At 47.2% G+C, this 12,327-nt stretch overlaps 1 protein-coding gene across 5 annotated transcripts in view; it reads left to right on the plus strand.

Moving 5' to 3' along the window:
- bnc2 (basonuclin zinc finger protein 2) overlaps positions 1 to 12,327 on the plus strand; it is a 106,715-nt gene that overhangs the window by 60,638 nt on the left and 33,750 nt on the right. Inside the window, exon 1 of one of the 5 annotated variants that reach the window (XM_061274619.1) lies at positions 9,454 to 9,595. The exons of the other annotated variants lie outside the window; for them this stretch is intronic. Within the exon in view, the coding sequence (XP_061130603.1) occupies positions 9,584 to 9,595 (12 nt within the window). The 5' untranslated portion in view covers positions 9,454 to 9,583. Of the gene's footprint in view, positions 1 to 9,453; positions 9,596 to 12,327 lie in introns of those variants that run through there. 5 annotated transcript variants of the gene reach the window in all.

Below are 12,327 nucleotides of genomic sequence, written 5' to 3' on the forward strand. Positions count from 1 at the left end.
AGCTCAGCGCTTTGTAACAAACGACGCTCAAGAGTGGGTTTTGGGTTCTTGTTTGAGATTTCCTCGTTCTTCCCCGGGAGACGACAAGTGGGCTTTTTCCATCCCGAGCTCCAGACGACTTATTTCCGCTGTGCTGGTTTTTCGTTATTTGATCACTGGCAAGCCCGGCAGGCCGCTGACACTGTACAGATGTGTACAGATGTGCAATGCTCATGTGGTCCCCTCTTTTTGGCTACTTTTTTTTGGAGGGGGGGGGGGGCAAAAGTAATCTAAGAGATGGCAGGGAGGATGTTGGGCTTGTGGAATTTTGCCTCAGTCTTGTCAATATTGGAGTGGGTATTTGAACACATTCCTTTGGTTGAGGAACAGAAATGTGACCTAAAATGTTTAAACAAAGAGAAATAAGCAGGCGAGCAGATTTGAGCTCATGTAAACGCCCAGTTGGAATTCGATTTTGATCCTCGGTGGCATGGAGAGGCAAGGCTATTTATTTTATTTATAACCCCAAAAATCGTCAGAAAATGCTGATAAGCATTCATATGTTCTTTAGGGGGGGGAAAAAAAAAAGCGAAAAACACCCAAATGTAAATGAGCTGACTTGGGGGGGGAGGCAGTGCCCCCGCAAGCCCATCCTTTAGCTCCGCCAGTGCTGCCAAGACACCTCAAGATGCGGCAACCGAATCCCATTCCTCATTGATAAACCATAAACCACAAATAGTTTCATCCCGCTTTGTTTGCCTTCCACCGTCTGATTGCCGTCCATTTGATTTGATTCGGATCATTCTCGTCTGTCAGAAGGCTTCCTAAGGCCAAAGTCGTGGGAGCGGCTTGCGGGATTTTAAGCCCGACCCGCAAGTCCGTCCAAGCAAAACAGATATCTTCCTGCGCGCACGTATCACGTTACTCTTCCACTCTCCGTGTAACGTCAAGAAGTCGCCCCGCTAAAGTGCAACCGGCCAGGAAAAATACAGCCGAGTCACCTAATTCGTGAACATGAAACATTTCTGGCCAACATTCGGTAAAGTCATCAGATCGCTTTATGAGCCCGCTAAACAAGAAGCGTTCATCCCCGGGTTACACTCCACATCGTGTCTGGCCTGCTGACTTTGATTTTTTTTAATGAACAGCTCAATATCTAATTCATTAAAGTGGCTGTTTCATTTGATGCCTTTTCCTGACGCCGGCTGAAGCGAGGCAAGCGAGGGAGATAATGTCGATGGAGACCCTCCTGCACACGCTCAGCGCGTCCCGCAGAGGGCCGAGGGGACGTCGGTCGATTGTGCCCCCCCCCCCAACCCCCCTCCGTAGGGGCGGAAGCAGTTTTAGTCGCTTTGACTGCCGAAGGACGCCAGTGGTAATTGGCCTCGTGCACGCCGGCTTAACAATCGGTATGGGACGAACGACCGCACGCGCTTTTCCTTCTCGCGGCGTCCATCTGCCCGGCGAAAAAAAAAAAGCATACAGAGGCATAATAGGCTTTAGCGCCGTCTTGAAAACGAGCGGCCCCCGGCTCAGCTCGGTGCCAAAGAGTGGCTTCTACTCGCAGGCAATTAGCATCGCCCACATTTGCAAAATCCTTTTAGCCAAATTTACATTCATTTGTTTTCAATTGCGCTTCTTCTCATTTGGTTATTCCAGCTGATTCGGTATCAAGATAATTCACTAAAGAGTCTCAAAGAGCCTACAACCCAAAAACCTCATTTGGGGTAAAAGTCAGAAACCTTGAGGGGTTTTTTTTTTTGTTGCTATTTTTCTTCTGAGACAGATTCAGGGGAAAATGGTCAGAACCTCAACTTTGACAGAAATCCACTTATCGTGGCAAATCATGAAATGAATCACCTGACTTACGTTGAAGACTTTTTGTGGCTCTCTCAGAACACGATTGTCGTTCAAGGATGCGTCTGGACAGTGTTGCCGTTCCACAGAGCCCAGCGCCACAAAAGTATTGATTTCCCTTCTTGTCGAGAGGCAGGGAACTGTCATGCGGAGAAAGCCGACCTTGGCTCCTCTTCCTCTTTCCCCCCCCTCCTCCCGGCAGTTCCAAACAACCGGGTCTCCAACGGGGATACGTTTGAGAGGAAGAAAGACTGAGGAAGTGAGCGAGAGAGGAGCTAACAGTCAAAGCCAAGGCCGGTTCCCCAGAGTTGTCAGTGGGCAGCTCGGTGTCTGCTTATCGGGGCCGTTTGAAATGACAATGGCTTGACTTGTATTTTCCTCCTGAGAGCATACTCAGATCTATAAACCAGAGTCGGGAGGTGGCGGCGGGCGAGTGAAAGCCAGCGTCTCGTTTGCTCGCTATCTAAGCCTTTGAGGCCGACGGAGAGGAAGGAAGGAAGTCCGCGGAAGGGGAGCTTTTTCATGTCGAGGCTGGATCAGGATTTGACAAGAAAAAAGAAAATGGCTGTCACCTGCAGCTACAGGCGCGGCGAGACCGCTCTTCCTCCTCGGCGAGGCCGGCCGACGGAGCGGAAGCTACAAAGCGCTCTCGCCTGGTTGGATCAGGGTGACAGACACTTCAGAGACCTCGATGTAGTCGCCAGCCTCGGATCAGAGTCTTTTGCTAACAACTCGGCTCTTTTGTAAGCCCCTTCCAGGAGATTTTTTTTTTATCCCCTTCTCCATTCACTCTCTTTTTTTTAGATTTGGAAACAGTCCTAATAGAATTAGCCGCCTTATTAGCATCTGGCACTGGAAGAAATGAAAGTGGGAGGGACTTAAGTACAGTGGATTTTTTTGGGCGGGTTCTAATTTTACACCACACAGATATTTTCCGCCCAAATACGGTCACGCCTAATCATGTGAGAGCGAAGGTGGTGGTCTCGCCTCGATTGCAAAGTGTCTTCCCCGACTGCTCATATATGGATGGCGGAACCCGCGTCGTCAAATCAAAGGCCCTCGGTGGGAAACTAAGCCTCCATAGCCTCGGTGGACACGTAATTGCACCGGGCCAAAGCGACACTTGATCAACACAACAGGTGACCAAAGTTAATTAGGCCATTCCAGACCAGTATAGATGAACACCTCCATGCCAATGTCGCCCCTCGTGTCACACCAACATGGGTCCCCATCTTCTAAAATCATACAGAAAATTGGCGCCACACGACCCCCCCTAAAATAAACAGCAAAAAATAATCCAGGATTTTTACTAACAATAAATTACTGTATTTTTTCCTCATTCGTTGCCTCACAGCCTGAACGTCACACTGCCGACATCTACAAGGCAAAAAAAGAAAAATCTCAACTACAATGTGTCTGTTGGCGTCACCGAAGGATTGTCCAAGCAAACAACACGAGAGCGTCTTTTTGTTTGTGTAAAAAAAAAAGAAAAAAAAGTGTGTTCCATCCCGTGTATTCCCCGCTGGCCCTGACATGCTGCTTTAAGTGCTGCTCTGACATTAGCTGAGTGTAGTCACACAATTTGGCCTGGGGACAAACGCTAGAAAGGCCCCATAAATATGGATGCCCCCCCCCCCCTATGTCTCGTCTTCTTTTTTCCACCCACTGTCCCTTGTGCATGCGTCGACGTGTGTTTGTGTGTGCGCGGCGGCGCCATTTGCTCTGTCAAATGCATGTCGCCACTGTTTGTTTACTCGCGCTGACAGAGATACACTCGCCACTTGCTAACCGAGTGCCAAGCAAGCTGCCGGCACTCCTGTAAATAATCCACTCGCACAAGTCGGTTTACCAAAGGGCCGGAAATTTCCCGGAGTAAATATCTGGAAATTTTCACTGGTATTTTAGCTTCCAGTTTTTTGTTCATTTTTAGAATAAAAAGTATTTGTCACTATTGACCATTTTCAATTTAATGTACTGTGTATAAAAGCTGGCCCACTTTTGCTACTTGTTTTGCTTTTAACAGGCCGGTGAACGCATTAGCATGCATTAGCGTGTCGCTGTCACCCGCCGTTACGTGACAAAGCTCAGTGCAGTGTGTTAGAACGACGACGACCAAGCCGGTCGCCGGCGTACCTTTGCCCCCGCTGGCGCCTTGGCAGCCCGGCGGGCGCCCCGTGGCTGCCCCGATGCCAGCGCGTGCGCAGGCGTCAGGGAGGGGCCCCCGCTGGGAGGAAATGGGCCATTAGTGCAGTCCTTGCCCCAGTGTTTTACTCCACTTCAGTACACATCACACAAGGCCGCCCCTCTCGCTCTCTGGCGCTCTCTCACCAGCTAACACATGCTAATTAGCCCGGCGACAGGGCGCGTATCTTCCTGCCTCGGGAGCATATGTGCAGCTGCACGGCAAAGCTGTCTTGCGAGGACCCGGCCCGGGAGCGGCGCCGCTGCTTCATTAGCTTTTCTTTCATGCCCATCAAATAAGTCGAGCCGGAGAAGCCACCCCAGTGATTCTTTGGAGTAGACCATCAAAGGCGGAAATGGCTTCTAAAACATACGTTACATGAATAGGTCGCCTAGTTTCGCCACGCCAACGACCACAGCCCTAATGAAGATGATCGTCATAACGTTACAATAATAATGCGGCCGTCTGGAAAACTAATCTTCCTCCTTTCGCCTAACGACCTGTGAAACAAAGCCATAAAAAATGGCGGCGTGTGTTTGTTTTGGACGATAAGACGGGCGGGTTGATTGGAGCGGAACAATGGAGAGGTGTTGCTTGTTATAACAGTTTATGAATTCTCTACCAGGTTTTTGTCAACTATTACACAATGCGATATACTTTGGGATCGATCACTTACATGTGAATTGGTTTTCTTTGACAAAAAGAAACCTGTTAGCGCGATGTTAGCTTGCTATGGCTACATGTCATTTAGACATGTTTTCTTCGTTTTCAGATAGCCGTGTGTCTAGCTCAGTGCTTCTCAATTATTTTCTGTTACGCCCCCCCCCTAGCAAGAAGAAAACTATTCGCGCCCCCCCTCCCCACCGTGACTATCCTAACTTGTCTTGTAAGTCGTAAAATGTTGCACTGTCGCAAACGTGACAGAAGTAACAATGAGAGCGCCACTGCCCCCTGCTGTAGTAAACGCGCAATTACACTTTATTCTAGTACTGCCAAAAAAAAAGCCTGTTCCCCAGGGTCACACGCGCCCCCCCAGGAATAGCACCGCGCCCCCCAAGGGGGGCGCGCCCCACTATTTGAGAAGCACTGGTCTAGCTGATCATTTTAGCATGTTAGCCATAATTCCGCTAACAGACTTTGTCCCAAAAGTATTCTTTTCCCCCGACCTCCTGTCACTCAAACAACTTGAAACCGAGCGACTGTTTTTCTAAGAAGCGTATAATTCTTACAGTAAGATTGTGTGACTGTTTTTCATTAGCCTTGCTACACCCAATCCTGTCATAAAATAATTGATGTGTCAGTAAGAGTATTTAACGGAATAAAACACGACCATTAATTTTGATGCTTGATCAGGCTGTACTTTGACGATTGGGCTATTCCCGCTTCTTCATAATCAAAATGTAATCGTCTCTCTTATCACGCCGCCAGATCATGCGAGTATCTAAACACACGACACTTCACAGAACGACGTGGGGGGGGATCAGTGTCAGGTGGATTACACAGGATGATGAGGTGATGCGTGTCGCAGAACCCCTCATCACCCCCCCCCCAAAATCTCTCCTCCCCCGCACCTCGCTTTTGCTGGCGATGTCCTGATTAAAAATTTCAGCTCGGCTGCCTTTCTAATTAATTAGCGAGGCCACTCAGAGGAGCGGCGGACCAATTAGTCTGCAGTGAGGCCGATGATGCCTATCGCTGGAGCATCACTGCGCAAGCTGTCGCTCGCCGCCCTGCGGCGGGGCCGGGACCCTCGGGGGCGGCGCCCCAGCAGCATGCAGGAAGGTAAATCATGCCTGCGTGTTTTCATTGACAGCGTCAGAGAGTTGATTACTCTGCTTGGAGTTGAAAGCCACAATTTTTTGACCCACTGAGATAGCGGTAATTTATTTTCCAAAATATTTCATTTTTTTCGTATTAGCTTTTTAAATATACAGTATTAAAAAATAATGTAAAAAAAGAAAATTGTTTATTATTATAATTGTATGATATAGTTATTTAGTTTTCCATTTAGAAAAAATGTTTTTATTCCATTATTAAAAATCCATTCATCCATCTCTTGAATCACATATTCAGGTTTTTTTTTTTTTTTTTTTTTTTTGTGGTTTAATATTTTATTTTATTTTTCTGAAGAACAATAATAGCCTTGATACTCCCATTCACACCTATGGACAGTTTACACTCTTCAATGAACCAGCCTGAAGTGCAAAGTCTAGGCCGCAGCTGAAATTCAAATCACGACCCTTTTCATGAATTGCAGGAAAACACGCTAAGCACGAGGTCACCGTGCAGCCTGACTGCAAACTGCTACCGCAATACGAAAACATATCGTTAAATGAATGCCTCCGAGAGTGTCAATCAAGACTGAACATTAAAACAGATTTCGACATTCGGTATGTCTACCTAATATTGTGTCCGATTGGATTGTACAGATTTTTTTGAGGCAGGGCGGGAGGGGAAAAAAAACAATTTAGCCACTTTAACCATGCTGTGCAAATTTTGGTGAGGTCTGATGTGTGACCATAAGTCTGGCGGTCTTCAGACTTTGCTGACTTACAGTTAGCCAAGTCTAATTTCCACTTCAAGGGCTCGTCATCATCTTGTGCAAGTCGACATTTTCGTCGCACTTGATAAAAAAAAATAAAAAATTTTTAAAAAGGGCTGAAACGGCTTTTTATTGAGCAAGAGCCAAAAGCGAGGGAAAAGGCTGCCCCCAAAACACGTGACAGACACGCAAACACGAGCTGGCATGCAAATAATTACAAAGTGGCATGTTTGAGCATAAAAAATGAGCTTGCATGGCAAAACACACACACACACACACACTCGAGTCGCTTTCGATGCCGTAGTGGCTGATTAGCGCGAGAAGCCGGCTTGAATATTAGAAGAGGAGGACGTCAAAGCTTTGTGTGAGTGTCTCTTTCATTAGACCAGTGCTTCTCAATTATTTTCTGTTACGCCCCCCCCTAGCAAGAAGAAAACTATTCGCGCCCCCCCTCCCCACCGTGACTATCCTAACTTGTCTTGTAAGTCGTAAAATGTTGCACTGTCGCAAACGTGACAGAAGTAACAATGAGAGCGCCACTGCCCCCTGCTGTAGTAAACGCGCAATTACACTTTATTCTAGTACTGCCAAAAAAAAAAGCCTGTTCCCCAGGGTCACACGCGCCCCCCCAGGAATAGCACCGCGCCCCCCAAGGGGGGCGCGCCCCACTATTTGAGAAGCACTGCATTAGACACAACTCTAGTGGACACACACACACACACACACACACACACACACGAAAGGGAGTAAAGCCACAAGGCGGCTTGCAAACAGATGTACTTATTAGATCGACGTGTCTGACATTTTGTCGACATAAGTAATTAATTTCGCCTTTCTATTGGGAAGGTCCAAAGAGCCCAATTAGCAAGCCTAATATCGCCGCATCGTGTTAAAAAAAAAGAAAAAACATATTTTTCTCCCCCCCCCCCCTTTTTAAATACAGAGGGAATATTCAAATGGCTCGCCTTTATTATTCAAAGGCGTAAGCAAAAGTCACGGGCAGGGAGACGAGATGGGAGTTGCACTCGCGGGACCGCCACGAAGATGATAATCAATCTTTTATTTCTGCAAACAAACACAACGTGCCTGCTCCCGCTTCGTGTCCGGATTCATTCGGGTCCTTTTCCTCCTTTTCAACCGCTCTTTATTGATTTAGTGACAAAATATGTGGATTGCCAATCAATGAACCTGCTAATTGTCATATTTAACAGACTAGCTGATGTCGACTCGTGCGCTTAAGGCAGCAAAGTCAATTGGTTTATAAACATCCAATCATTTATCTTCAAAACAAAAAATCCACAAAATATTCTTAAAAAAAATGCCGATCAAGATTCACAAAATCCACAAACCCAAAATATTCTTAAAAAAATGCTGATAACGATTTAGTTGATAACATTTCGAGAACGTGGTTGTTGTATAAACGATTCACCCAAAATAAGAATTTTTTTTTAGGACAATGCATAAACATTAGCAATCCAAGCGACAATAAAAAGGTCACGTCGGGGGAGTGAGAATTTTAGCGTTTATTTGATTCCGTCCCTTTTTCTCTCTCTCTTTTTTCTGGCAAGCCATTGTGGTTCTGTGTTTTCTATTTTCACAGTTCGTTCAGGTATTTGTTTTCAGGCGAACCAACTCGGGGGGCCCCACTACTGCAAGGCCCCCGCTCTCTGGCCCGACTCTCCCACTCGTCTAGCTATAACAAAGTCAATATTACAAAGAGGTAACACATGTCGAGGTATGCTCCGGGCCCACCGCGCCGCTGTGATCCAGCCATCGGGACACGCACGCATACACACACACAGCGACGAAGCAACACGCTGAAGGAAAAAAAAAAAAAAAAACTACCTCCGTGCCCCTTTTCGGGTGATTTTTGCGGTTCAAAATGTTATTTTGGCTCTTACGTGTGTTAGCATGTGTGTGTCACATGTGCGAGTGCAAAGTACTTGTTGGTACATTTGGAGTGTGTGTGTTTATGTGTGTGTGTGTGTGTGAGGGTCAGTTTGTTTTGTTTTTCCCCTTACTTCAGCACATCTGAGAGAGCTTTTCTGGAACTCCTGAGCCCTGTCTAAACAAAGATGGCCCAAAGTGAGGCGTGCAAGGGGTGTAGGCTGCAAGTGCGACTGTGTGTGTGTGTTTGTGATTCTTCAAGCAACCTGGGACCTGAAGGGCCTTGTGAAGAAAAAAAAAAAAACAAGCGAGGAAGAGGAGGGGGGTAGGAAACCGAGCCCCTGAGAAAAGCAGCTGGAAACACGGAGACTTGTGGTCTTTTTTTTTTTTCTTGCCAACTCCTCTTCATCCCTTCATACCATCACCTCGCTCGTCCTCTTCCTCCCCTGGCCCAGCTGCACTCACATATGTACCCCCCCCACTCGCCGACCACCGTTCCTCCCCCCCCAAGTCAATGCCATTGCCAAGGCGAGGCAAAGCGTCACAGCTGCGAACACTTTACAAGGCGATTTAACGCCGGCCCTCCGCAAAAGGCACGACATTCATTAGCAAGCCGGCTTTAGGATGCGGTGAAACGTTAACACGCAATTGACCAGAGTGGGGGAAAGTAAGCGGAAGCGGAGGATGATGATGATTCTCACGATCTGGCCTTCGTCACAATTTTTCATCGCCAATAACTGCTAAGCTTCTGAATGTAGCTTTTTTTGCTTGTCGTCATGTTAGCTAGGTCATACATTAGCATAATAATTCCCTGTGGCTCGGGAACGGCGTCTAGCCGCCACTTTGTCCCCTCTATCTTGTGAACTTTGTAAGGCTGATAAAAAAAGAAGAAAAAAAAAAAAACACCCAGATGGACTTTTTCCTTTTTGCACGCCGTCTCCCTTACACACACCGAGCAGACACGCACACACTTGCTTTTGGGAGTGACAAAGTGTTTTTTGTCGCGGAGCCAGGCGCCATGTAGCCACTGGTCGGGCCTCACCTTCCCCTCCTATCTTCCCTTCATCACTTTCTTCGGGATTGTCGTAAACATGGGAAGTCGACGCACGCCGCACACCTGAACGCGTCTGCTCGCGATGCTGGCGGAGGTAAACGAGCTTAAAGATGTTTGCGTTGTTTTTGTGTTGTTGGTCTTTTGCCATGGAACACTTTTTTTGTACGTGAATACTGTGAAAGCAAATCTGCTGCTTCAAGATGCTGCATGCTGACTCGGGGAGGAATTCTTGTGTGTGTTGTGTTTACGTGTGTGTGTGCGTGTTTGCACTAGCAGGAATGTGGGAGTGTGCGAGTTTGTAATCGCACCCTGCAGGCGACTGTGACGAGTTTTAGCGATGGTGACCTCCTGTCGCCGTCACACTGGAGCTATGTGTGTGTGTTGGTCACGAATAATCCTTTGACTCATATTGCGTCTTATTGCATGGAAGTATGTTGCGAAATTGGAAAACATCCTAGCTGGAGTTTGCTAAATGTCTTCTGGGTAAAATGTAAACAACCGATATGGCTGATGAGTGATTATCTGCCTTTGTTTGGGAATAGATACTTTGATTAACAGCAGTCAGGGTCAATGGCAATACAAATATAAATCAGTCGACAGAGGCGGCTCTTTTTATACTAAGGCTGAAATATTTTGAAAAATAATCTAATTGCATCCTTCTGTCTATATTGCGATTTAATATAGAATAGTTTATTTCAAGGTCCTATTTTAATAAAATAAGAAAAATATAGACATTTAATTATTTTAAGAAATAATAAAAAATATAACATTTTTATTATTTTAAAAAAATATTTTTCTTCTGTGGCTTTATGTCAACTTTTCATGTTTCATGAAACACTGACCACACATTTTCAATTTGAATCATTTTCTGAGCTGATTGGGATCACAGGATAATCGTTTTGGATGATCTTTCAGAGATTATCATCCCTTCGCCGACTTGGATCAGACGAGAGCAGAACCGCTCAAATCCGGGCCGATCATTGCTATGCGTGTACCCGCTTTAGTAACAATTATTGTAAGACAGCTAAATATTCCTATGATACGTAGTGACACATGACTCATAGTTTGTCAGAGCTCGTTAGTTAAAAGTGTGCCGAGCAAACTGGTTGCTTCCATGTATGGGCCTCCAAGTGAAGGAAGGAAGGAAGGAGTGCACATGAATACACAAAAACACATGCATCCATCTCCCTTGCCAATCCACCGGGGACTCACGGCCCATTTGGTTGCCATTAGCATAGCTCTGGCCCGTCGTGGCCCGTGTCAGAGCCCAGATGCGCAGCTGCACACAGGACAGGGGACCTCTGCCTCAACGACTGGCAGCCGCTTTGGGCTCCAAAGCAGAACTGACAGGAGCGACAGGCCTTTTTGCACGCTGGGGATTGAATGGACAAGCCGTCCCCCCCCCGAACACTGCTATCGTTTTCCTCCGTCGCAGAATTTCATCTGTATTTGTTTAGTTCGCACCGCATTGCTATTTACAGTCAGATTCTAATCAAAGCGCTGCGCGGAACTCCAACGCCAAGGCCAAACAATCCTCATTTGGATCTGTCAAAAAATATAAATACGTAATGTGATCCTCATCTCGGTGCCATCACCAAAAGTCAGGCGGAAATAAAAACCAAGCGGCAATTAGCTTTAGCATTCCTTCTGTGCTTCCTCGTATGTTATGACTGCACTCCAATCTACAAAGCTTTTCTTTATGCGTCTTGTGTTATTTGTCACCTGGTTCCAATATGGACACTGTGCGGTCCTGACGTCTCAATCCGAGGCCAGGGCCCGTCTTTATGTCATGCAACGCCGCCGCCGCCGCCACGCCTTCCCCCGGCACACATTGGCTGCACATTGCTGTCAGGAAATTGGCTAGGTTTTCAGCAGCTAAAGCCCACGGATGAGATAACACCGAGGAGACGAGTGGACGATACGCTCCCGGTGTTGTACGACGGACGGGCAAACACGAGGAGCGCACATGGCACGCACACGGGGTTTTCATTTACGAGCCCGGCTTTGCTTAACACGCCCGATAAGAAATGCGGTCTGTGGCGACGTGTTGAACACGGGTAAAGGGATTCCATTAAAGCGGGAAGGAACAGTACTGGGCCATCTGTGCGGATTTGCCGAGATGGCGGTAGAGAGAAAACAAAAAAAGGCCGACTGGCGAGCGTTTCAGACATTAAAAGCGACAGCGCGGTAGTGCAGCTGAACAGGATGCTGCTATTAGTCAAAGATCAGCATTGCTTCTGTGGTCTCATTGTGTCTCGGCCGACGTCTGATTCCTGCTCGGGCTCGCTCGCATGTGTCGCCGTTGGTCCCGGGCCACGGGCTCTGTTTACAAAGCGTATCCGAGCCAAGAGTCCAGCCTGGAACCATCTTGTCGGAAGGCTACAATACTTCCACCCATCTGTCGTGCTAACGTTGGTCACGGTGAGGCCAGCCCGTCGCCGGTCGTGAGTGTTTACAAGTTGGCCGGGGTCGGAGCTGCTGGCCGAGCAAAACAGCCATGAAACATCAAGCCTGCAGCTAAACATTATCCCGAAATGAGACACACACTTGAGTCAGATAACGTCTGAGAATGACGCCGAGTGAGTCAAGTTGTTGACTGCGACAAGTAATCTGCAGCTGCGAGACCCCTAACACGCTGCTTTGGTTCGAAGCTAGCTAACTGCTAATGCTAACTGTCCTTTTACAATAGAAGTGGCAAGAAACGGTATAGTTAAAGATACTAAATTAAATTGTGACAGGTACCACAACAAAGCGGTAAACCCGCAGAAGTCACCCGAGCCAACCTGTACTATTGTGACCGGTACCTTAACACACTTAGTAGCGTGT

This window comes from Syngnathus typhle, linkage group LG3, assembly GCF_033458585.1.
Source record: "Syngnathus typhle isolate RoL2023-S1 ecotype Sweden linkage group LG3, RoL_Styp_1.0, whole genome shotgun sequence".
Lineage (NCBI taxonomy): Eukaryota > Metazoa > Chordata > Actinopteri > Syngnathiformes > Syngnathidae > Syngnathus > Syngnathus typhle.